At 40.9% G+C, this 26,504-nt stretch overlaps 1 protein-coding gene across 1 annotated transcript in view; it reads right to left on the reverse strand.

Annotated features, from left to right (window-relative positions):
* Window positions 1-26,504, reverse strand: part of SORCS3 (sortilin related VPS10 domain containing receptor 3) — a 566,847-nt gene that overhangs the window by 28,008 nt on the left and 512,335 nt on the right. The window contains exons 15-19 of the mRNA XM_001916814.6: window positions 20,679-20,796; window positions 19,517-19,650; window positions 9,720-9,833; window positions 6,496-6,667; window positions 3,743-3,929 (exon numbers count right to left, since the gene is read on the reverse strand). Of these exons, the coding sequence (XP_001916849.3) occupies window positions 3,743-3,929; window positions 6,496-6,667; window positions 9,720-9,833; window positions 19,517-19,650; window positions 20,679-20,796 (725 nt within the window). The remainder of the gene's footprint in view (window positions 1-3,742; window positions 3,930-6,495; window positions 6,668-9,719; window positions 9,834-19,516; window positions 19,651-20,678; window positions 20,797-26,504) is intronic.

Consider the following 26,504-nt stretch of genomic DNA (forward strand, 5'->3'; position numbering starts at 1 on the left):
TACTCAGAGTTACATTTGGCTAAACATTTAATTATTTTCAAAAGGGAAGTCTGTTCGATTTTTTTTATGGTTTGGTTGTTGGTGAGAGTAAAAAATCACAAGGTGTGAGAAAACACTGGCTACTTTCACTGCTTGCTTGACTCATTTTTAGGAGCTGACCTGATATATCTCTCTTTATTGTTTGTGTTTTACTGATCAATGGGGAAGAGAATGAGGCAGTGGGAAGGGGCCCCTGGCCAGCCTATGTCTGGAGGGAGATGAGAAACTTGTTTCTTACATTAAAACCTCAGAGTCTTTCCAAGCTTGGGTTCTTGCTCGGCTGGAAAAGGGGCCAGTTTAACCCTCAAAGTCATTGCTCCTGTTCTCATGGGAAAATGGCCTGAAGCCCATTCCTCAGCCAGCTCATGGGAACCCTGGGCTTTTCCACAGTTAAGTGATGATATCGCTATGGCTTGTGGTCCTTGGAATTCTTCTCATCTTTCTATCACTCAGGGGCCTTGGTTCAGTCAGGGCTTACATTGTCACGTGCTGTGATGTCCAAGAAGATAAAAAGAGACCTCCTTCTCTCTACGCTCATGACAAACACACAAGGGATGCAGCTTCCATGAATTGGAACACCATCAAACATGGTCAATATTTATTCCAGCTTCAGGACAAGCAAGTTTGGGCAAATAGAACCTCAAGGAACAAGAACATGTAGTATCATTTTAGGGCAAAGAACCTGAGTCAGAGACTCCAGGCTTCAACCTAGAGATAGATCATGGATCAGGGAGAAGAGAAGAGAGCTGAAGGCATTCAGGAAGGAGCAAAGCAAACTCCTAAAATCCTCAAAGTCAAATAGTGCTCTTTTTGATAAAAATCTAATAATCTGTGCGAGCTTGGTTATTATGGGTGGCTAACAGCTACTTTTGTTGGCTAATGGTGCAAGGTGAGGCCAACAGCAGTTTCCACTATAATAACTGTCTGGAAAATGGAGCCATGATTGATTTGGAGGAAATTATGAGCACGATAAAAGTTTCAAGGAACGTTTCCTCCTTCATGCACATAACCCACAGTAAAAATCTGTTCTTTGCTGTTGTGGGTTTTTTTTTTTTTTTTTGCCACTAAGATATGTAGGTCTTTGCGCCCTGCAGGCAAGGCCCACTCTTCGGAGAATTAGGAACATAGGTGGGGCAGGTCCTTGGAATAAAAGAAAGTAAATTTCTCTTTCTTTGTCTTCATTTTTAAATTCAGCAGAAGTGTCAAGCAGAAACTTAATTGGAAGTACTTAGTAATTACTATAACAGGTAACATTCACCATATGCCATACTGGTTGCTAAGCGGCATTTTGCGCATGGTGCAAAAAAATGTTAAGACCTAAAACAGTCATCCTTTGAAGCCCTGTGTGCAACATTGGCCCTTGGCTGATGTCTGGAAACTTAGCTCTGAGAGTGTTTTCCAGTCAACAGTTAACTGATAATTGTGGTTCACTCTGCCTAGACTGTTTTCGCCAACAATATGGTTTATTGTAAATACCTGCTTTCCTCAGGAGTCTGGAATTTTGGTCTACGCTGGGCAAAGGATGCCTACATGACCAGCCCTCAATGAAAACCATGGGCACTGAGTCTCTAATGAGCTTCTCTGGTAGACAGCCCTTCACACATGTTGCTACAACTCATTGCTGGAGGAATTAGCATGTCTGGGTGACTCCATGGAGAGAGGGCTCTTGGAAGCTTGTGCCTGGTTTCCTCCAGACTGCTCTATGGGCCTTTTCCCTCTGCTGATCTTGCTTTGTCTCCTTTCACTGTAATAAATTTAGTTGTGAGTATGACTCTATGCTGCATCCTATGGGTCCTTATAGTAGATTGCTAAACCTAGGAATCTTGGGGACTCTTGATACACACACACATAATGCAATTTGATTCTCACAACCTCCCTATAAGTTAGATATTGAAGGTGAGGAATCAGAAGCTTGTAAAGACTAAGAAAGTTGGTCGACACTGGACACTTAAGAAAGGGGCATGATCAGAATTCAAACCCAGTTTCTCCCTTGCTCTAAGCGCTGGGCTCATGAGCACCACTTGTGCCACTCACCTGGGTTTCTGACCTGGTACTTCTGGCACAGAATGATTCTAGATGATGTGGTGTGGTTACCACTACTTGAGCTATTTCTGGCTGCAGACCCTCCACCCCCAAAAGTGAACTCTGCAAGGGCAGGGCCAAAGCTGCATTGTTACCTCCCCAGTGCCTCCCAGAGTGCCTTGTGTATACTAAGAACTCAGCAAACATTTGTTGAATATATTAGTGAACGACTAGGTGTTTCATTTGTGTTTCCTATTCACTGTTATAAGAACCCTGAGAGGTAAGGTAGCAGTTAGAATTAAGCCATTGTAAAACTGGAGTTCAAGAAAATAGATTAGTGGTTACCAGAGGGGCAGGGGGAAGAGGGGAGGGCAAAAGGGGTAAAAAGGCACATGTGTATGGTGACAGACGGTAATCAGACTTTGGTGGTGAAGACGATGTAGTCGAAACAGATATTGAAATATAATAATATATACCTGAAATTTATATAAAGTTATAAACCAAAGTTACCTCAAAAAAACATCAGAGTTCAGAAGACTCAGAGGAGAAATACTTTCTCTCATGGTCACCAAGCCTTGCATCTATAGGGATGTAACTGAATCCAGGTCTCCTCCCATGTACTTCCCCTACCACTGCTGGTCCTTGTGCTACTATTGTGACTACAATGCTAGGAGATTAACTAGCTTACATTTTGCCAGGGATCTGGTAAGCGCGGGTTGTTTATATAGTGGAGTTTATATCAGCACTGAGTTGTTAATTTGAAAGGTGCTCCTTGTATTCACCTAGACTCTTTCAAAACTTACAATTTTCATCACATGTGGCATATTCCCCAACAGCCATTGTGAGAAACATACACAAGAATCATAGAATTCCTTAGACCCACAAGTCTTACTGATAAAGATGTACGAAACCCATACCAGCCTCATAACATTTCCCTGACCCAATATTCTAACATCATAATATTTAAGTCTCAGTTTATGGGTTAAGTTCCAGGAGAGTAAATACACAAAATGCATCCAATACAAACAAGATATTTCAGAATTTCATCTGTTGATTTGGTTTGCGCCAAGCAATAGCAATAGCCAACAGTAATGAAATATATTCCAGGACAACAAAAACATTTTGGAGAGTTCTTAGAATTATTTACAACAGGAATAAACCTTCAGTAACCTTGGATGCATGAATTAAGTAATTTTCTGTGTTCAGTTCTAGATTTAAAAAAATCTAAATATGTACTTCTTTAATCCTTCTTTGGTTCTTCCAACAGAGAGAACAATTTACTTTGATTTGTGCTGCCTTCACTTATGGTAGCTTGAAAATGAGCCCGAGGCTGTTAACCAAATGGGTTTTGACTTCCTATATTTTGAGGCACCTCCAAAACAAAGGGAAGGGACTTTTACCTGAAGGTGTGTCTGCATGCACATATTTACATCACAATACAGTGCAGCCGAAAAGGAGGGGCCAGGTGATAACTTTATCCAAACTTTCAAAATAATCAGTCTACTTCAGTATCATGAAACTCTAAAACACAGATAAGCACACTCTCAATCTTTCCATCTGGGTCATCATTTGGGGTGGTAGTCACACCAAATCCAGTCTCAGCTCTGAATCCAAGGAAGTTTGGGCAGAGGGAGTTGTCGACTGCGAGGAAAGGAAGAAAGGGATGGCTCACGCTACTTACAAACCACGTGCAGGAAGAGGACAGCTGTGTCTGAGCCCAGGTTATTCTCCGCATAGGCTGTCACCTGGAAGATCCCCGCACTCTTGTACACGTGCTTGATGCCATCCTCGATGGGGCTGAAGTTAGCATAGGACACCGCAATCCCATCCCCAAAGTCAAGTTGGATATTTGTCCTTTGGAGATCACCCTGCGAGGGGGAATAGCAGTTGGCCTTGGCTCATTCACATGGTCCAGCCTGACTCCTATATGATGCTTCCTCCTACGGTTTCAGCATCACCCTCTGAGGACCTACAGTCTCTCCCAGAGGGCTGAAACATCCTCAACACAATCGTCAGACTCCTATCTGATATCCACTGGGCACTATGCGCAGTACTATGGACCTATTGTCCCTGTATGTCCAAGTTCAGGGCAGGCTGAGTTGGTGTAACGCTCGCAATAGTGGACAAGGTAGAGCCTCTTATGATGCTTTAAAGTGGGGAAGCCAAGGGGTTCCCTGACTCCCTCACACACATGGTTTAATTATTCATGTCCTGTGTCATAATAATAACAATAGTAGTAACAGCTAACACATAAAGTTTCTTTCCAGTTCCAATTAATCCCCTCACAACTCTATAATGTAGAATGCATTACTCTCCCTGTTTCACGAAGAGGAACAAAAATTAATTAAGTAAATAGACCAAAGTCTCACAGCTAGTAGTGGAAGAGCCAAATTTTGAACCCAGGAAGTCTCCTTTCAATACTAATGCTCTCAACCACCATGCTATAATATAATGGTTCCTATTTTTCAGTATTTATTACTATGTTCCAAGTATTATGCTAATTACTTCACATATATTATATAATGCCACCTTCAAATAACTCTAAGAGGTAGGATGATTATTGCTATTCTACAGATGAATAATACCAGCCAAAATTACATCTGTGCTCTGTTGACCTTGGATTTCCTAAACCTGCCTAAGCTCCCTCTTTCCTGAAGCCTTTCTGACCATCCCAGCTCACAGATATCTCTGCCTCTCAGAAGGCCAATAGCCCTCTGGGTGCTGCCTGGTGATGCGATGCCAATGGTTCAGGGGAGGGCATCTTATGACCCCAAGCCAATTCTCAGCTTCTTAAGGCTGATGCTGAACCCCATCCTTCCTTCTCCTTCCCCCCACTATATTGAGCCAATACTTTGGATAAATGCAATTGAACCTGACCACAAAACAAGGATTCCAGATGAAAACAAACAATTGGATCTCTCTGTTTATATACAAAACTAGTTGATGGAATAAAAAAAGAAATACATCATTTTGGAATTACAAGCCAATCCTTCTGCCCAGTGAATGCGCATTCATCACAGTTTCGCTTTCTGTCTCTTCCCTTATGGCGACCCAGATGTGAGTGAAATATTGATAGATGCTCCCTTGCTCCCCACACAGTGTCAACTGCTTTTAGTTTATGAATACAAATTAAAGTGGAAATGAACTGGAGGGAATTCAAATGGATAAGACTGTGGCTCTTCACATCTATTCAAGAGAAAGTTTTTATAGTGCTGGTCCTGGAAACTCCCTGGTGGAAATGTGATAATGACCTCCTCTGCATCTTAAAGTCCTTTAATTCAAGCACCCAGTATGGATGAAGGTTGAAGAATCTGTCAACCCAGGATAAGGAACCTTCACTGTCTTGTCCAATAAGGGGCTGATTTTAAAGGTTTCTAAATTATTCACACTTGAGAAAAAATTCCTGGCTTGCTTTGCTCTCTTTCTGAGATCACAACAGCATAGAAAAATTTTCATATAAATTTAGAGAGCTCTGTAAGTCAGGTGAGCTTTCTTACCCCACCACCTCAGTAAGGAGAGCCTGAAAACTTCCCTGGTTTGGAAAGAGATGAAACAGCTCATAAAGGGAGCAAGAAGCATACAACAGAGCTATTTCCATCCTGGAATGAATGAATGCAGTCTGATTTTACTGCCCAGATTGCAGAAGACACTAAAAAGTGAATGAATGGAGCAGGTAGCTGATGGAAAAGCGACTAACATGACATTCTTTTTGTTTTTTTTTTAAGATTTTCTTTCTCCCCAAAGCCCCCTGGTACATAGCTGTGTATCTTAATTGAGTGTCCTAGTTGTGGCATGTGAGGCGCCACCTCAGCATGGCTTGATGAGCAGTGCCATGTCCACACCCAGGATTCGAACTGATAAGACCCTGGGATGCCGAAGCAGAGCACGGGAAGTTAACCACTCGGCCACGGAGCTGACCCCTAACATGACATTCTTTACAAAGATAGGTTTAAAAGACTTCAATAATCTTCACCCACCCTCACACTGATACTTTCGAGACCCTTTCAAAGCCTTGTGGGCTTTTCTAATCAGTAAGGTTAAGGGTTTATAGGAAAAGAGGCTCCTAAAAGCAACAGATAAAATTTAAATTCCCTTCTTCTGCCAAAGTTTAGAGTACAAGGTCTTATGGTGATAAATGTTCCTTCCACAAGGCAGACCCTAAAAGGGACCCTCAGAGAATATAACCAGATCTGCTCCGCATGGAGACAAGTGGACCCACTGCAGCCTGGGTCTGTACTGTGGGACAAAGGGAAGACTCTCTAAACATCCCAAGCCCTCTTTCACCCCCTCTGTCTTCTCCCAGAAGTCTCAGCTTCTCAACATTGACTTTGATGCAGGGATCTGAATATACAGTATTTTTTTTTCTTCACTCTCTGAGAACAGGGCATAATCTGCTTGTGAGTTCTGACCACAGAGATGCAGGCCGGCACCTACCTCCTCCATGAGGACGATGAAGGTCGCATTGTGCCCCTGCTCTGCCACCAGGCGTCCATCGGTGGTCACCACATGGAGGCCCCGAGGGGCTTTTCCAGGGCACATCTGGGCCTTGGCGGTGTATTTCTCCCTCAGCCCATCTGTGCAGTTGTTGGACACAATTCGCCGGTACCTAAGGAATATTGACAATTGTCAGTGGTGTGTCATGTGAGTGTGTGTGTGTGTGTGTTAGAAAGAGAATGCAAGAGAGCAAAGAGAGACAAATTTCACACAGCTGTCCCTACAAACTGAGTCTTAGAGGGGACAGCCATTTAGGAAGCTAAACAAAGGCTGAGGAATCGCTATCCTCCATCTCAGGAAGAGCAGCTCTTTAAACATTGTTATTGATCCTACCTGGAGAGCCACCGATCAGATCAGCGTCTAAACCAGCCAAGAAAAATCAATATCTGACCCACACACAAGACAAGAGGAGGCAGACGCACTGGACTGAGGAAGCAAGAAAAGCAGGTGCCTCTCTCTGTGAGGCAGGGACTTGTTTCTGGTTCCCTGAGCTTATCTCCAGCTTTCTCTACCAGACAGCAGCTAGAAGATCAGACTTCTAACTCTGATTAATCAGGAAGCCTCTTCCTGTCTTCCTTCCACCCCCAGGACATAATGCCAACCCCCAATCCTAATAGTCCTTACTCGGGAGCCACTGGGCTATTTCCTAGCACATTTTCTCTCCTGGCTAATATTTCATTTCCCTCTCAACACAAATGCCAGCCTAGAAGCAAACGTCTGAAGCTCCAATTCAGTCCTCCTGACGTAAAATTATCTCAGAGAAGAAGTTAGCATGGGAAAACCTCTCCACAAAGCTCTGCGACCTCCTAGGACAAGGGCATCTTTGTGGACAGTGATGCCATGTCATCTCGTTGACCACTGACCCCAGCAAGTGAAGTCAATCCAAAATCTTTTCCACAGCCCTGAACTGCATGGCAGACATTATTTCCAAGCATATCACTACCTGCATGGTTGCATAAAATCAACATTCTGGTAAAACCACATAAAATACACGTATCACCACTACCACTACCATCGTCATCATCATCATCATCATGTCTTCTTTCACCCTATGTGTCAGGAATTATTAACTAATCCATCTATGTTGCCTTCTTCTGGTGGCCTTGAAAACAGATGAAACCAAATTCTTTCTAAGTGATACTGGTCCTCTACTACACATGACATTTCCCCATTGCTAAGCCACCAGCCCTGTACCTCCAGCCAGAGATCTCAGAAGGATGGTAAGCAAATGTTATATGTACTTATTGCCTCAGATGGAATTACAATACATCCTCTTGTAGATATATATTATTTTTAATTGCCAACTGAGCTCATAATGGGTCTGGAGCTGTGCTGTCCAATATAGCCTCTTTCCACATGTGGCTATTGAGCACTTAAAATGTGGTTTGTGTGGCATGTTGAAATGATAATACTTTGGATATATTGGTTTAAATAAAATATACTATTAAAATTCAAATTTCACTTTTTTGTTTTTACTTTGTTACTGTAGCTACTAGAAAATTTTAAATTACTTGGCTCTCATTGTAGTCCTTTTGGTCAGCACTCATCTAGATAATCAAACTTTTGTAAGTAATTTATACTTTCTTACTGACCTGTAGTCATTTACAAGATATTTAGTTTTCACTTATGATAGATATTTCAGTAGATACCACACCCTATTGCAACCTTGATGTCATCCACTCTTCCTCTTCAACCTCAACTGGCCAGCTGGTTTTGTAATTTGTAATATAAGCTAACATTTAAGCAATGTATAGGTATGCACAGAAAGTTGTAGTGAATCTTTTGAGAAAAATGAATAGTCTTTTCGTTTCACCTCCCTGATTTATTTGGTTAGCTATTCAGGGTTTTGGTACACCTAAGTTACTTAAAATTGGATCTACCTACATATGTCACATGATCATATGAGACATCCTAATGCACTTCTCTTTCAATTATGTCCAAGGTATCCTCTGGCTGGGAATTTGGTGGCCCATCTGATCATTTGTGCCCATTATAGTTCTCTTCCTTAAACTTCATAACACTTTGTTCTCTGACACCACATCTCTGTATGTTTATGCTGCTGAATCTGTACTTTGAATGGCTTACACCCCTAAACCAGACACCTACAATAAAATAACATCAAAGGTTCTTAAGCCCTAAGAATAACCCCCTAAAAACCAAATATTTGACAACAAAATTCATGTTTTTCAGAATGGCTCAGACCACTCAACACATCTCTTCCTTCTTGTTTCTGTGTTTTGTTTTTTTCTCTGTGGACTTCAGTTGGGTAGATAATACCTACCACTATTTCACAACCAGGTAAGGGGAAAGTACCCAATGATGAGTAACTTGACTGAGATGGCAGAAGACCTACTGGAAGATCTGAGACTAGAGTCCAGAACACCTCACTCCCTTGTTACTCAAAGAGTAGTCTTGAGATCAACAATGTTGACATCACATGGGAGCTTGTTATAAACAAAGAGTCTCAACTCCACTCCAGATCTCCCAAACCAGAAGCTGCCTTTTAACAAGATCCCCAGATGATCCATAGCACATTAAAATTGGAAAAGTGCTGTCCTGGACCATCAATCCACTTTCCAAATCTGTTCTGTGCCACTGAGGTGGCAAAAGAAGGGGAAGACAACAAATCTCCAAGGAAACTTTCTTCAAGCATCTGAAAGAGTAACTGATAAATGAACAAAGAGAGAAATGCACACATAATTGACAATTATAGAAAGTGGACCTTGACCTTCTTATTCCAGGAGCTGCTAGGATGGGACTTTTGAATTTTAAGTTTCCAGCATCAGTCTATGAGAGGTTCAGTTCCTCTATTACTAGAGAGCACTATAATATTTACACGCCATTTGTGTTAATTTACTTCCCTCAGGACCTAAGCAATAAGGTGGCATCTTTTTCCAGAAAAGAAGGCCTGACCAAAACAACAGCTATGATCTGTCAGAGGCAAATGGCAAAAGGTATTGAAATCTAGGTGATCATAAATCTCTTCTGATGCTCCCCAAAAAGCTACTCTCCACTAAAGACTCTTCAACTTTCCTCAGAAGCCATCTTGTTGTAAACAAGATCTACTCACATTTGATCTTGCTTTGATAGTGATGCGTTCCCTTTGATTCCAACTTAAGGATTAGGAAAACAGTGAGTGGTGTTCCGTTAGGTGTTTTACTTACCCAGTGCTGTTAAGGTAGCTTTGACCAAGGCTGCAGTCCTTTGACGGGGATGCTGGATTGTACCAGAAGGCTGGGACACACTTGCTCTCTCCATGTCTCTCATAGCCATAGTCACTGTCCAGAAAAAGAATATTGCACACTGGTATAGATGCACAGATGCTAAAATACCCACAGACACACACAAACACAAACACACCCATATAGCCATCCCAAAAGCTGCCACACATTATTTTAAATATTTCCAGTGAGGGTAAATATTACCACTTTGAGAAACGATTTTTAGATTGAGAAATAATCTCAAGCCATTTGGATTCCAGTCTATAGAAGAAATAGTGGATTATCAAATGCAGATTCCAGGTTTAAAAAGGTATGGATATACATAACGTGGCAGGGACACTGGCTTGCGGTGGGTGTAAGGGATGATCTAAGCTTAAAAGCAGATTTTGGATAACAGCGGGATTACTGAAATAAGCAGATGAGAAGCAAGAAGATGACTTTGAAGGTCAAGATTCACTTCTGTGTTAAGATTCCACATCTGTTATTCCAAAAGTGATTTCACAGATTTTATTTTCATTTTTCCTGCAATTTCTCTCAAGCACACATATATATTTTCATTCACATATACACATACAGCCATTCAAACTTTTCCCAACTACATTTAACACAGGTCCCATTTACCTAAAAAATAAAACAAAAAAAACTAAACTGTAACTCTTTTCCATGTTTTCTCAAAAGCCTAGGCATAATAAAATGAAGAAAGAGAGTCAGGTATGATCCCTTCTCCTCTTCTCTCCATTCCAAAATGAGGAAGTAACAGATCAGGGTAGGAAGAGGTCCCCCACATGAAATCTAAATGCTGTTTCCTTACTTCTTGGAGTTTCATAAGGCTCCCAGATGCATAAATGTCAGGGTAGAAAAAAAGCAATAAAGTAGGCTAAAGGGATTACTGCTCTTGTAACCAACCAGAGGTCACTAAGGGTGGTTTCACTTGGCAGAAGTCATGCTTCTAAGTTAAGCATCCAAGCCTTTCCTGAAACTCAAAGGCTGGGCAGAACAATCTGGATATTTGAATATTAATCCACTGAGTGCTAATGAAACATAAAACAGCAAGGGGAAATCACTCTCTCCAGACCCACCCCTCCTTTATTTTTCTGCTCCCATGTTCTCTGAACCAAGATTTAGATTAAAGTCCAATAAAAATAGAGCACATTGTCTATGCATGTCTCTAGGATAGGAATGAAAGGGCGACAGGAATAAAAATTTAGTTCTACATTTATTTATCACTCAATGTGTACCCTGTCCTGTGAAAGAAGTCCACCCATCCCTATCCTCAAGGGGTTTTCACTTTTTTTTGGAGAGAGGGATGCAACATGCCTCAAATCCAACAAAAGAAAAGAATAATAGAGTATGAAGTAGAACACTAAACAGTGTAGTTAAGAAGTGCCCACTGATTAGTGAGATTGTATAAATTATCTTCCCAGTTGGTCGCCATTCTACATTCTCATCATCTTCGTCCACACCAAACTCATAGCTGAACACTCCAGGCCAACTTCCCATCCTCTTTGGTTTTTTTATGTGTTATGCCCTGGGCTTGAAGCACTCTATCCTTTTCTGTGTTTGGTAGTTTCCTATGCATCCTTCTTCAATATCTAGGTCAGATGAGGCCATCCCTGATTCCCAAAACAAAATCTCTGTGGCCCTTGCATGTTGGAAACACTGAGGCTGCAGAAGAGCAGAGACCTCTGTTGGTTTTGTTCACTAACATAAGAGTCTAGAACAGTATCTAGCACATTGCAGGTGTTGAATAAATGTTTACTGGGTGATGTTTATTTCAATTACATTTGAAAATGATCGCACTAATTTTCCCATTGCATTTGATCTATCTCGTCAGGGAGACTGCGTGTCCATAGTTGACTTTCCAGTGTGGACCACAGACAGCATCTCAAGTGCTCAACAGATGCCTGTGGAGTGAGTGTGAGATAGAATCCTTGCTAATCGCTACATGGAAAGGTGAAACTCAAGACCAGCTTTGATATGGCCATGTTTAAATGAAACCGGAAGAAAAGAGGGAGAAAGGCATATATCTGTCAAGTAAATCTTTTGCCAGGTCTCTTGATCAATGATTGGAGTTCTCTCAGCCTGAGAGTTCATATGGACTCAGTGTCATGCCAGCTTGTAACAGCCTGTGAGAGCCAACCTAAAATTTCAGGAATTTTGCAAGCTAATTAATGGTTGTTAAACACAGCCATTATTAAAAATTAAATTACATAAAATCTGAATTAAGTAAACTATATTTAAAAGGTAATAAATACTCAAAACTCAGAAGTTCCTCATTATTTTACTGCATTTTATTATTACGTATAATATATACTGTACATAAAATGTTATTATATATCATTATATTATCTTTGCTCTTGAGGTCATTTACGTCTGTGTATCTATACAGTAGAAATACTATATAAGGTGCTACTACACATCTCTTCCCAATTCCACGTTCACTGATGTCACGTTAGTAGCTTGAAATCAGCCATGGTGGGAATATTTATAGCAATTAGCAAATGCTACTAATCATAGGATTGATTTATTTATTCATTTGTTCCCTTACAGAACTGGTAACTAAATACATGTAGGCACACCCCTGAATATCTGATTTCTAAGCATTGTTTATCTGTAGAAACATTTAGGCTGTGATGTGTCTGCATTATTTCTAGAAAATTCCCCAACTGCTTTATGAGGGAAATCTATTGAATGTCCTGCCAACCCTAAGAAATTTAGTAATCTTTGAAGGAAGGGTACTCTCCTAAGTAGCTCTGGGAGGGAGAAAAATGTCTTAACTCTCTCTGCTAAATGTCCCCATCTTTAGGAATTCTGTTCAGCTCTGCTACCTTTTAGCAATACAGTTATTAAAAAAGGTGCATCAGACATTTTGCTTTGTACCAAAGAGAAAAAGCACCTCATTAATATTTAATAACATTAACGGCAACATCATTGGCTGCCCTCAAGCTGTGGACTTCTTCATTAACTTCGGCTAAATGTATATTAAAACCTCTCATATTGCCCAACTCCCCGCACAGCTCTGGAGTTTGCATGATTTACACAAACAAGCAGTTCCAGTTGCTGCTCCAGCTTCCTGGGGCAAGATGTTCTTCTATTGAACTGTGAAGTTTGGAGAAAATGTATCAGAAAGTTTAATTTGCCTCAGGGAAGTATGCTACCACAGCTTCTGCAAACACACAAGCAGTTTTCTTCAAGAAATGTCACCTCTGTGTCTTTCTTAAAAGGGTTTAGAACATCTAAAAGTTTAGGGGAAAACTTGTCCATTTCCAGGAACCTGTATGTCTTCCAAACCCTATCCAGGGAAAAGCTTTCGATGATCTAAAGAAGGAAGAGACAGGATAGCTTCAGAAATCAAACAGCTTTTGCATGTCAGAACAGGAAGGCACACTTGTGCTCCTTGGGTTCGACTCCCTCAAATGGTATATTGGAAAGGGGGAGCAATAAGAGGAGAAATAACTTGTTAAAGATTGTACATAACTGACAATGGCAGATGGAGGTGATAATTGAGACTCTTGACCCCTGGTTCAGCATTAGTACAATCCCATGGGGCACCCATTTAATCACCAGTAGGGAGGGCTCCTTGGTCCCCAGGAATGACATTCCGAGACTCTCTGAGCCAGGCAAGAAGTCATGGTCTCTGCCCAGTTGCAGGGAATGTCCTACTCTGAGCTCTATCATAGCCTCATTGACCTCCATTCCCTCCATTCTCTCATTTGGCAGCTGAGATTCCAGGATCGGTGTTCCACAGGTGCCTCTGTCCCATTTTAGGATCAGTATAGCATGCTGGGTTTGGGATCAGAACAAGCAGATAGAGGTTTTTGGCAAGCACAGAGTGAATACTCAACAAACAGAAGCAACTACAACAAAAACAACAACAAAGACAGAAGAATAATAATTAACATCATCATCATTTAGCTAAGACATAAGCCTAACGACTGCCAAAGAGAAAGACAATTACATCTAAATCATTTCAGAAAGAGTTTGCAAAAACCAACAATCATCTGTCAAATATTTCTCCTAATGTAACCCCATGCCACCCACTTGCCCTTATCCCTCTACTCATCAAAAACCTTCTCATATATCTGCTTTCTCTGAAGTGCTGCACATTTTCCTTGTACTTCCTCAGCAGCAAGTCTACAGAGCTCCATCATCACCCCCTGCAGGAAGCTTTTCATCCTTACTCCCGTCTTCAGCGATCTCTTTGCTCTGACCATTCTAGCACTTACAGGTAGGACCAGTGCTATCGAATGGAACTTTCTGTAATAATGGAAATGTTTGAAATCTATGCTATCCAATATGGTAGCCACTAGCCACATTTGACTACTGAACACTTGCAATGTGGCTAGTGCAACCAAAGAACAGAATGTTTAATCTTATTTAATTTTAATGTAACTAACCACATGTGACTACTACTACGTGGCTACTATCTTGGATCATAAAATTCAGCACCTAATTATACTCCTGATTATTTGCTATGTCTTTTTTGAGCTCAGTGACTCTGCTTTATACAACTTTGACTTTTCCACAATACCTAGTTCATAGAAAAAACAGGCTTGATTGTGCTCTACATGCAGAATACTAAGGGTTGAATGGAGTTCTGACACACCCAAATTTATGTACTGTGCCACCCCAAAATCTCTCCCCTTCTCTCTTCTACTTTATCATTTGATAAACTTGCTCTGTGTATCTGGAACCATCCTGAACATGGAAAGTAAACACTAAGACATACTAAGACAGAGGACTCTGGAATCATAATATGATAATTTTGAGTGAGTTAGTTAACATCTCTGTGTCTCCATTTCTTCATCTATAAAATACCTATAATATCAGATTGTTCTTCCAGAAGCTAATTGAGAGGATTAAGTAAGATAAACCATTTAAAGGACTTGGTATATAGTAAGTGCTCAGCAAGAGTTACTGCTGAGTGTATGTTTGGGAGAGTTACAAAGGAGAGACACTTGGCAAAATCTCTGGGCCAACCTGGTTTTCACTGAACAAAGGTGTTTGGGTCTCCCCAAGGAGAAGGATTTGTTCCTGGCCCCTCGCCAGTGCCATGGTGGAGCTTGCTGTAAAGTGGCTCTCTAGAGCAAGCATGAGGCTGGGAGATTTATGAGGCTATTAAGTAGAAACATCAATATTTATTCAAAATTCATACTTATTACTGACACCCCCTCTGGATGGAAGGGTGAAACTTGTGAAAGCCAATGGTGTTCTACAAATAAACACTTCTGAGAATCTGTAACATCTTCCCTCTTCAAGCAGAGGAGGGATATAGGTGGAAAATACCCCCCCTTTGTGAATTCAGGCTGCACTCCTTAACTTTTCCACCAAAATCAAGACACTTAATCCATCCTTCCCGGTGGTCTCCACTCCCCCAATTTGATTAAACTAGGTTACACCCTCTCCCTGCTGTCTCTGAGACTTAAAAGTTGCCTGGACCAATCAAATGAACGTGACCTGATTTGGCTTAGGGAAACAACTAGGTGGCATGTGCATGATAATCGCTTATACTAACTCAGCTGGGAGTTTTAGATTCCTTAGCTAATAACACTCCCTGGTAGGAAGGACCACTGAGAAGGAGACAAGGCTATGAAATGGTTGCCATGCAGTACTTTCCAGCATGATCATTGAAGACAAACAAACAAACTATATTTGATGGAAAAACTATATTTCTGACTGACAGTTATGCTTACTGAAGTTGACAAAAATTTTTTGTTTCAAAAATTTCAAAATTTTTGAATTTTGACAATTCAAAACAAGACAATTTCAAAAACTCAGTCCCATTGTCCACAAAAACCACTGTAAAAAAAATCCAAAAATTTCAGAAATTAAACTGCTTCTTCTGTACTCAAAAGTAGTGCAAAAATACTTTTTAGAACACATGATATTTTTTGCTGTTGTTCTCAGATTACGATTACTAACCCAGGATCCAGTCTTGTGTCTTTATCCTCCCTCAGACTCAAGTGGTTCTTCTATCTTCCTTTTAATATGACATATAATAATATATATTATTATATATGCTATATATAATATATTATATATTACATATTATATATAATATATATTATATATTTTATATATTATATATTATTATATATATTTTATATATGCTATATATATATGCTATAGAAAGGCAAAAATACAATACCTTGTATATCCAAGAAAAAAATTCTATAAAGTCCTCCCGTACACTGTACACCTATTACAATTCCAGTACCAATGGTCAAAACTCCTTCATTTGGAATTGTTTTTGAGTTAATGGAGCATTCTCTATTAAATCTCATCAACAGGAGTAACCTGGGTCCTTTGAGGATGAGTTTTAATTTTAGAATAACTAAACTTGGGGATCCTACTTCTTCTGAAACATAAAGTGAATCTAACATAATGAAGACTTTGATTTCTTGAGAAATGGCATGATGTAGAGGAGAGAATGTAAGATTTAGCTAGACTTGCATTTAAACCTCAGTTCTTTCTTTCCCAGTTATGTGACCGAGGTCACACAAGTTACACCCCAGATGCTCATTTTATTCTCATTAAAAAGTATAGTAATGATTCTGACATTACGGGGCGTTGGGTCCAGGTGAAACCTCTACCAGTGCACGTCTGAGAACCAAAGAAAGCATCGCAAAGAATTTTTTTCTTCCCTGCTTTACTTACAGGTGCATTCTGACAGTAGTTCCCAAAGAAGGGTTCAGAAATATTTTAAGCAATGCCACTGCCACCAAAATAAATGGATAACACCCAAAGGCACAGCTTTGTAGATAGTACTTATTTGGATGTATAAGCTCTGGTTTATTTCCTTAAAATACCACGGGGACTATTTAACCCCGGGATACAAGATTAACAACAGCATAGCAGCAACAGCTACCATATGTTGGATGTCTACAGTGTACACCACTAGGATAAATGCCTTATCCACATTAATGATGTATATTAATTCATTTATTTTTCCCTAGGACCCAATGAGATACACATTACATGTTTGTATTTTACAGCTGAGGAGGTGAAATCACAGAGATTAAGAAAATTTTCCAAGGTCAAAAACTGAATATCAGAGCTGGGATTTTTTTTTTCCGGACTAGTAAATGTTAATGAAATTGCTGAAAGAAAAATATTTTGTTACAATTTTCACTCCTTGTCAAATGTGAGGTTTCCCGACAATGGGTGAGGGTGTATTACAGTTCAGGGAGACACAGGAGAAAATGTAGCATGACATATGCAAAGACAGCCTGCCTCCACAGAGTCAGTCTGCAGGACACAAGCAAACCTGATATTCATATTCTGAATATTCAGGTTGACATCAATACGTCACACGCCATAATTCTGAGTGGCCTACTGTATACATTGCTATGACTATTTTGCTAGATTGTGGTTAATAATTGAAAATTATTCTTCCCAAGTGTGAAAATATCCTCTGTTTCCAAAGGATCAAAATTGTCACAGATAGCACCCTGCCATTTACATTTAAATTCCATGTGGCACATCCCATTTGGATGACTCTCACTGAAGTCAAGCTTTCCAAGATACGAGTTCAGGGATGAAGAGCAGGTAGGGAGCAGTCGTGGTCACACAGCTGGCTTAGAGCTACCAGGTACAGTCCTCGTAGAAAGTGGGAAACTAAAGATGGCTTCCAAATTGAGGCTAGGAAAGAGGCTGGACGAAATAAGGATGGAAGGGGTGAGGTTGCTGGGCAGGCGTAGCTGTTCTGTACACGTTTGGACTTACTTCTGTTATTTGCCACCAGCAGAGCCCAAATGCAACTCTGTCATTGCCCTACCTCTTCCATGTTTATAGGCTGTTCCCCGAGCTCTTAGTTTTGTCTTTAACCTGGAATGAGTATGAAAATACCTGAACTGAACTTCAGCCTTTGACTGTGATGTGGAGGAAGAATTCATCTAGCTGAGATCAGAGTGACATGTACCCATTCCCAGAACTAGGAAGGGTTTTGACTCTCCTAAAAGGAACAACATTCAGAAACATGGTACAACTACTTAATGCTGACTGTGGGCTAGGCACTGAGGATGCAACAAAGAAGAAAGTCTAAAATTCCTACACTCACAGCACTTACATTCTACTGGGGAAAGATAGGCAATAATAAAGCAATCAAAAAACGTGAACGTTCCATATGGCGATTAACGCCAAGAAGACACTAACACAGAGTGATAAGCCAGAGAGTGCCAGGGTGTAGGTGAGATTAGGTGGTCTCAGAAGGCATTTTCGAGGAGCTGGTATTTTTGCTGAGACACGAGTGATCCAAAGGTGCCAGTAATGCTGAGATTTGGGAGAAATCCTTGCATTTGCTTTTCCTCTGCTAGTAATGAGTCTAGGTTAACTAAGGTAGAGGAGATGGTAGTGTGGCTGCAAAACAGTGAATGAGGGGAGAATGGTAAGAAATTAAGGTACAGTGGTATTGGACCAAATCACCTACAACAGAGCATGCCAAAGAAAGAAGATTGTATTCTATTTTAAGGGAGAAGGGATGCCATTGGAGTGTTTTAAGCATAGAAGTGATAAAATCTAATTTGGTGGGGTCTTTTCTTTTTTGTTTCTTTTTGCTGAGCAAGTTTTACCCTGAACTAACATCTATTGCCAATCTTCCTCTTTTTTTTCCCTGAGGAAGATTAGCCCTGAGCTAACCATCTGTGCCAATCTTCCTCTATTTCGTACGTGGGTCACCGCCACATAGTGGCTGACAAGTCGTGTAGGTCCATGCCCAGGAACTGAACCTGGGCTGCTAAAGCAGAGCATGCCAAACTTAACCGCTACACCATGGGGCCAGCCCCCGATTGGGGTTTTTAAAATATAATTTTGGTTGCTGTGAGGAGGATAGATTTTTAGGGTGACAAGGGTGGACTTGGAGAGAGACTTAGACTCTTGGAGGATCCAGACAGCAGTAGAGATGTGTAGAGGTGCTTTGAGCTAGAATTCATTTTGGAGGTAGAAACTTACATGGACTTTCAGATGACCTGAACCCGAGGATGAGGGAAAGGAAAGAACCAAGCTCTGCTGGGATTTTGACTTAAGTAACAGAGTGGATATCTATGTGATTTATTGAGGCTGGAAAAATTGGTTGGGGGTAGGGAGCGGGGGTTCAAGAAGAGCTGAAAAACTGTTTCCAACAGTGGGGATTCAAGAAGAGTTCAGTTTTGGCCACATTAGGTTTGAAATCCCTATTAGCAATTCAAGGGGAGATGGATGCTAAGTAGCTGGATGGCCACAAATGTCTCCACGCTGGAGGAGAGGGAGGCCAGGGCTGGAGGTAAATATTTGGAAATTTGTGAATCATTGGCTAATAGGTGAGATTTAAAGTTTTTCTTTGTGCTTGTCATTAGAGGGAGGAAAAAATTTGATGATGAGAGAATTCACATGGAAGAGCATAATCTGAATAAACATGTCTGGAGGTAACTGTCCAAGCCTGTAGCTCTCTGAACTCTGTCAGAGCCCAGCCCAACCTCTCTGTTACTTTCAAGTATAGCTGCTAACTGAAGATGAGAAGTCCCCTTGGACATGCTGTTCTGATAGAACAGTGATTTTCTCTGGGAAAATGCCTCTTCCTGTCCTCCTTCCAGGGATGCAGACTTCCTATCTGGCCCAGGAACTGGGACATTTGGGTCCTGAGGCCAGCAGACATACCTCCTACCTCTGGGTTCTGGCTTCTTCCTCTAATGCCATCTTCATCCTCAACCCCCAAACAGGTAAACATCTGGTTGGGACTGGCGACGAGATGCCAAGGAACTCACCACTCAAAATCCCAATCGGCACAGACACAGGGTTCTGAGACCACCGTCCCTGAGGAGTCCCGGCCCAGGGCACACTGAGCTCCTGGCTTGCGTTTCTTGAATATTTTCCTTTCTCCCATGACGCAAGGCTCTCCCTTAGGAAAAAAGTTCATAGTGAGAGAGACAGAAAAACACAAAGAAGATGAAATAAGCCAGCTTCTCAAGGAGAAGCATTAGCCTTTTCAGTTTCTTTTGATCACTCTGTGTAGCAATCTCACTCCCCATAACGATTCATGAGTTTCAAGGATAAAAGGGCTGCTCTTTTCTACCACACAAAAGAAACACTATGAGAGGCTGGCTTATCACTACGCTGACACCCAACCTAGTTAGTGATGTCCACTTTGTCCTGTTTTTTTCACCACCTTCACAGAGAAAGCAAAAATTCCAGTCATCCTCGGAGACCACCAGGCAATTGTCCAACTGGCTTCAGCAGAAATTCTAGTGGAAAGGAATGCACTTCTGTCATATTTTTCACATCATCTTCAGAGTAAAATTGAAGTTGACCCTAAAAGTTCCCTCTCTATGATAAATGAGCTCAAGTCATGAGGTCAAGTCACTTGACCATGCTCAAGTCCTTATTCCTAGTCAAGGGTGAAAAGAGGAGAAGTTGGTACAGATTACCAGGACCTAATGATTCTGAAGAACACAGGAGCCTATGTTGTGTAGCAATATATATCTGCCACTGCCAAAGCCCCTCATTCCCACTCCTTACCCTTTCTCTGTGGTCCTGTTCCCAATGCTCTTGGAGCCCTTACTTCTGGCTGGCCTGAGAAACGCCCTCATCCTCTCCACTGGAACGTGTGATGATCAAACCATTGGAAGGTCTCCCACCTGTCTGGGCTTATTTCCCCATGGATAGTGCTAAAAACCCAAGTTATCATTGTCACCTCTCCCCCAAGCTGCGTTGTTACCTTAATAATTGGATCAGGGTCCCAGGGTGTAAAATGGCCCCAAAATAGCATCTGCTTCTCCTGGACCAGGGTGTGTGGGCTCCAAGTCTCCCCCTCAAACCTACCATTCTCCTCAGATGGCCCACTACCTTCCTCCTCCAACTAGGAAGACAAAACAGAGCTTGCAGTAGCTCCTCTTCCTAGAAGTTGGTACCCCAGACCCTGTGGTGTACCTGATTGAGCAGGTGCCAGGTCTGATAGTCCTCCTTGGTGCAGCGCCGGCTGAAGATAGATTTGTAGTCCACTTTCACCAACTGCCATTCAGAACGGAGGCTGAAGTGGCCAAAGACTCTAAGTGTTCAGAGGAGGAATGGGAAAGACAAGCAGAGAAAGCCCCACAGTCAGTCACTAATGTACAAAGACTGGAGAGAGACAGGACGGAACTGCAGCCTGGACTTTACTGGTTCTTCCAAAGTGAGGTCTTTGAAGGCCGTTGAAGAGAAAGTCCACTGTCTACACAACTCCAGCCAATTGGCATGCTATTCACATTGGACTTAAAACCAACCTTTTCTTTTAAATTTATTTTTTTAAAGGCAAAAGTAGTAACAGATGTGCTTTGCAGGAAGCATTTAAAATCTAAAAAGGTATGGAGGAGGAAAAAATTCATCCAATAGTCCAAAATCCTCCACTCAGATAGAACTGTTGTTCATATTTTGACATAGAGCCTTCTTGCTTCTCCTTCCTGCCAGCACTGGCATTTTATCTACTTAGGTCCACTGACAGGGACTCGCTTTCCTCCTCTGCAAAGTAAATTGTTTGCGTGTATGTTGCGGGTGGGGGTGGTTAGCTAATCTAAAGTATGACTCCGCCAATTCCAAAGTTCTGACTGAATCTAAGTGTGTTTTAGTTAAAATTCCCATTGCTTAATTCACATGAATGTCACCCTCCTCCCTGCTTCCCTGAAAAATCACAGTGGTCTCATAAAAGGAACTCATATTTATGTATGGTAAAGCAGCACACCACCTGTATGGCTTAGATAATCAATACTGACCTTTTCAAAGCCCAGCAGTTGACAGCCCTATAAATATGAATGATCAATCGTTTCTAGAAAAATAGAAAAAAAGACTGATCATCCATACTCCACTCGGGTGGCATGTCTTGTAATTACAATGCAAGACATTTATCATAGTGCTGTAAAGGGGAGACCAATCGTGCTGAGAACCTAGCCAGACTGAAGTCTTTCAAGGAACTGGATGGCTTCTGTTTCAGCAAGACTTAATTACGCTCCAGCCCTAGATTCTCCTCTCCCCAAGTTCAGATATTCTTTTGGTAACATCTAAGAGGCTAACTCTCCTCCAAGGAAGCTTCCTTCCATGATCTGAAAGATGGGGACGCTTTCGGATGGGTGGGAACTGACTAAAATTGTGAAATGGAGAAAGAAATGGGATTGTTTTGCAGATCATACAACTTAAAATACACCCCAGGAAACAATTTTTAATGTTTTATTGGTTAAAAGTCAAATAAAACTTTTTAGAGCCTTGTCTAAAAGGAGATTAAACAGACTTTGAGGGAGAGACTGAGGGTCTCTCCTTCCGTTAAACTGTCTGGTCTTTCTATGAATCTTAGCTTAGCAGTGAGCACTAGAAGCCGCGGGGCTAGGATATGCAGCCAATACTGTGTGGAGCAGAGTGAACTTAAGAATCTCTCCTCTGGGTTCTCTCTGTTCTCTTGCATTCTTGCCATAGTCAGTGGTCTCCAAATTCAAGGTATCCAGGTCAGGTCTCCACTAAGGTAGTTCCACTTTTTAGTTCTGATTATTTTCGTGGAGAGGTCATGAGTCAGTACATCTCAAATCATTAGCAAAACAGTTATCTCTTATCAAAAACTTCTACTTGTTTGAAGAGAGTTAAGTTGAAAGACTATCGGGATAAAACAAAAACAAAAACAAAACAATTGGAAAAGACGTTGATAAATGAATTCTTCCATCTCTATCCAGCCTATCTAAATCCTCCCACATTCTAATGCCACCTCCTCTGGTAAGTCTTCCCTGGTTGAAATACTCTGCATAGCAGGATATTAGTGATGCTAAATTGAACACTTCTGCCTACTTCAAATAGTTTACATTTATTTCATGGATCACAAAATACATCATGTCAGATTAATCCCATTCCTTTCTATGAAAAGATTACTAGGCAGAAAGAAGAGGGAAATACGAGGCACATGATTTACCTGGATATCAGCAAGGCAGACAGGGTCTGCCATAGCAGTCTTGAAGAAAAGATGAAAAAATATGAGCCAGGTGCTAGTAAAATTATGTGGTTGAACAGCACCTAATTAAGGCATTAAAATTAAGCAGGAGGGAGGGTGTGAGTAGTCAGCTGCAAGGTTCTACTGTCTGCTCTGTCTTGTTGATCATTTTTATTAATGACTCGAAGACGTGAAAATAATGGTCATTGGAAATCGCAGTTTCTGATGACACAAAGCTGGAAGAAACAGTCAATACACTTGAAGGCAGAATCATGACCCAAAAAGGTCTTGACAGACTGAAGAGACAGCCTGAATTTAATAACATGTGACGTAACAGGGACAAATGTCAGGTTCTCCCCTTGCCAACTACGTAAGTGTTGGATAAAACAAATGGGGTCTGGTGCAGCTCATGTTAAGTAATAATAATGATAATAATAGTGGTTGCAGCTTCAGAGTTTTCATACACAATGTGATTAATATAAATGAACACTTCAGAGAGAACAAAAATATTTAAGGTGATCTTAAAATGCATCAATAGAATTTTGTATATTACCTAGAATGGAAGAGGCAATATCCTGGTTTATTTTACATTAACCAGATCACAAAGGAAAACTGTAGTTAGTTTTGGATGCAACCATTCAAAAACAAGATAAACTAAGTGTCTCAATCTAGAGTACTTCCATGGGCTTTGGGAGTGGTGGTAGAGTTTGAATCTCTTGAAATTTTAAATAAAAATATGTTCATTGGCACATATTGATTTATTTAAGGAGAAATTATATATATTTTACCAGATTTTCAAAGGAGTTCACAGTTTCCAAAGTTAAGGACCATTGAAAAAGAGAGTGATTAATGTGCTGTATTGGGTTGAATGGTGGCTCCACAAAGAGAGATGACCATGTTCTATTCCCTGTAACTGGTAAATGTGACCTTATATGGCAAAGGGATCTTTTCAGAAGTAAGTTAAGGATCTCATGATGAAATAACCCTGGATTATCAAGGTGGGTCCAATGACAAATATCCTTATAAGAGACACAAAGAAGAGATACGTGCAGAGAGGAGAAGGCCAGGTGAAGACAGAGGCAAAGATTGGAGTTACACAACCACAAGCCAAGGAACACCTGGAACTACCAGGAGATGGAATCGGCATAGGAAACATTCTCCCCTAGTGCCCTAGAGGGAGTGCAGCCTTGCTGCCACTTTGATCTTGGACTCCGGCCTCCAGAACTATGAAAGAATAACTTTTTGTTCTTTTAAGGTGCACATTTGTGATAATTTGTTACAGCAGCCACAGGGAACTAGTACAGATGGCAATATGATTCAAGAGCACTTTTCATCTATCTATCTATCCAAGAAGTGTTGTAAGAACTATGGCTTGTTAACCTGGAGATGACTTAGGATGGGGCATGGGAGGGAAAAGCAATAAGTGGGCACTCTAAAGAGTTCTCTTGAGTATAAAAAGTACCAAAAAGTGAAAGTGTGAAAGTTTACAAAATGTGAGAGATCTTTCTAACAGACAAAGTTGCCCACAGGGGAGAGGAATACTCAAGAATTAGTTAGCATAGAACTTCAAGCTCAGGCTTAATCATTTCCCAGGTGACGCTGAGAAGATGCAAGCATCATCCAGGTACACAGCCTAACTGACCCTGAGCCTCTAAGGATGTCCACGTTGTTGGTCTTCCCAACTCTTTGGGATGTCTGTTTCTGATCTCAGAATGTTCATTTCAAGACTGGACACAAAAATAGGTGCTCAGTCAGGACTTGTGGACTAATTCAGATTCTTCTCTCCTGCAATCTTGACAGGTGCATTCTTTCATCTATATTTCTTTGGCTTCTATCCCAGATTTCCTTACACAATTTTTCCCAAATCTTTCCCCAAAGTGCAAATTGATACACTAAAATTTTCACTTGAGAATGTGCTAGTCTGCTCTCCGACATGGTTGCCTACATATGGTCAGATGCAAAATTTTAAACCTTCAATGTTAGGATTATGAGCTTTGCTCATTTTCTCATTGGACCTCACTAAGATGATTAGGGTAAAATCATTCAGCAACTTTCAGACATTAATGTACTCCCTATCTTTCCACCCATTCTCAGTTCTTGGAAGAAGAAAAGTTCATTGTGGGCCCCCTCCTGTAGGGCATAAGTGACCCTGATACAGGGGCTCTCTTTTGCATTGATCTGGCTTCCCTAATTTTGTTCAGCAATGCATCCCCTCATTGCTCTTCTGATTAGAGCTCACGGAAGCTGAGGAAATGACAGAAACACAGCAAACTAAACAGGAAATAAAGACTAATTTACATTTAAGCATTTATCAGCCCTTTTCCTAACTACTTTTGGAACAGATGCTAAAATTCACAAGAGCTGTGGAAAGGAGAACCTAGCAGATCAGGGTGACCATCATCAGAAACCATATCCATCATTTTGAGGTGACAAACACTGACAAGGTCTACTTGGTCCTGAATTGGAAAAAGAGAAAACTCAGACTGGTTCCAACTAATAATAATAAGAAATCGGTTTTGCAGATAAAAGTTTTTTATCTGGTGGAAATGTTCCTCTAAAGTTAGGGAGTCTATCATCTATAACATAGGTGCAGCATGCTTGTCCCACTGTGGTACTTTTTTGGGGAATAAAGTGGTTCATTTATGAGCGAATTTGAAAACCCAAGAGATGGATGGGGTGAAAGAACCGAAGTGTGGAACATCTGGAAAGGAAATCTGCTGTGACTATTCTGGTAACGCTCAATTCTCTTTTGTCTTAAGTTCAAATGATCTTGTTATCTCAAGACCAGAGGCTCTCCACTGTCTGCATCAGAATCACCTAGAAAGCTTGCTAAACATGGACTGCACCACCTCCAGACTGTCTGATTAGCATGCTTTGGGTGCCTGATTATTTGCATTTCTAATAAGTCCCCAAGTGATACTGATGTAACTGATCCTAGGACCACCTTTTGAGAAACACTGCTCTAGACCACTTATCCCGAATTTTTTAATTTTCTTGTATTTTTGGTCAAATTTGTGTCAATGAATTAGAAAGCTCCTTTTGCTGGGAATGCTTCTTGTACTTCTTTGTACCTCATAGAGCCTGTCAATAGTAGTTGCTTGAAAAGAATGGCTGATTGATTATTGAATGCCAATGGAACAAGGCAATTCTAGAAGAAGGTTTCATTCTCAAGTCTTTGGCAAAAAGAAGCTAATTCCTAAGCACGGCCAAATAAACTGTCATTTGGATTGCTTTTAACCCTTCCCTGTAATTACCAAGGTAAACTCTTTTGACGTCCTTCTTCAGAAATGTATTCCTAGCCCCACTTCTTAACTCAAAGTATATTTTCACCAACATAATCAAAACCCTATCATATGAGAAGATGTATGTGAAAAACTTGAAAATCCCAATGGACAGCAAGTGTTCATTACCATCGCCACCATTCCTCCTGCTGGAACCCCACAGACTATCACCCAAGGCCCAGCTCATCAAGAGTTTTCAAGAGGGTTGGCTCAAAATTCCTTTTGAGGTACATACTAACCCCAAATGCAGGGGCTTTCTTTGTCTTTTTTTGGTGACATCTTCTACAGAACCTTGGAGAAAGACGATATCTCATACATAAATGCAGATGACTATTTGGAAACAGGTAGCCTACCCTTTAGTTCCCCTGAAGAAGTTTCTCACGAGCACAGAGCAAAATAAACGACTTCTCTAAGCCATTTCTCACTATATAGATTTTCAGGAAAAATCAATTAAAATTTATTACTTTTGCTTTTCTTTTTCTTTTTACCTTGCCATCTGGAATTTTTTTCATGAAAGCTTTTGACTCCACT

This window comes from Equus caballus, chromosome 1, assembly GCF_041296265.1.
Source record: "Equus caballus isolate H_3958 breed thoroughbred chromosome 1, TB-T2T, whole genome shotgun sequence".
Lineage (NCBI taxonomy): Eukaryota > Metazoa > Chordata > Mammalia > Perissodactyla > Equidae > Equus > Equus caballus.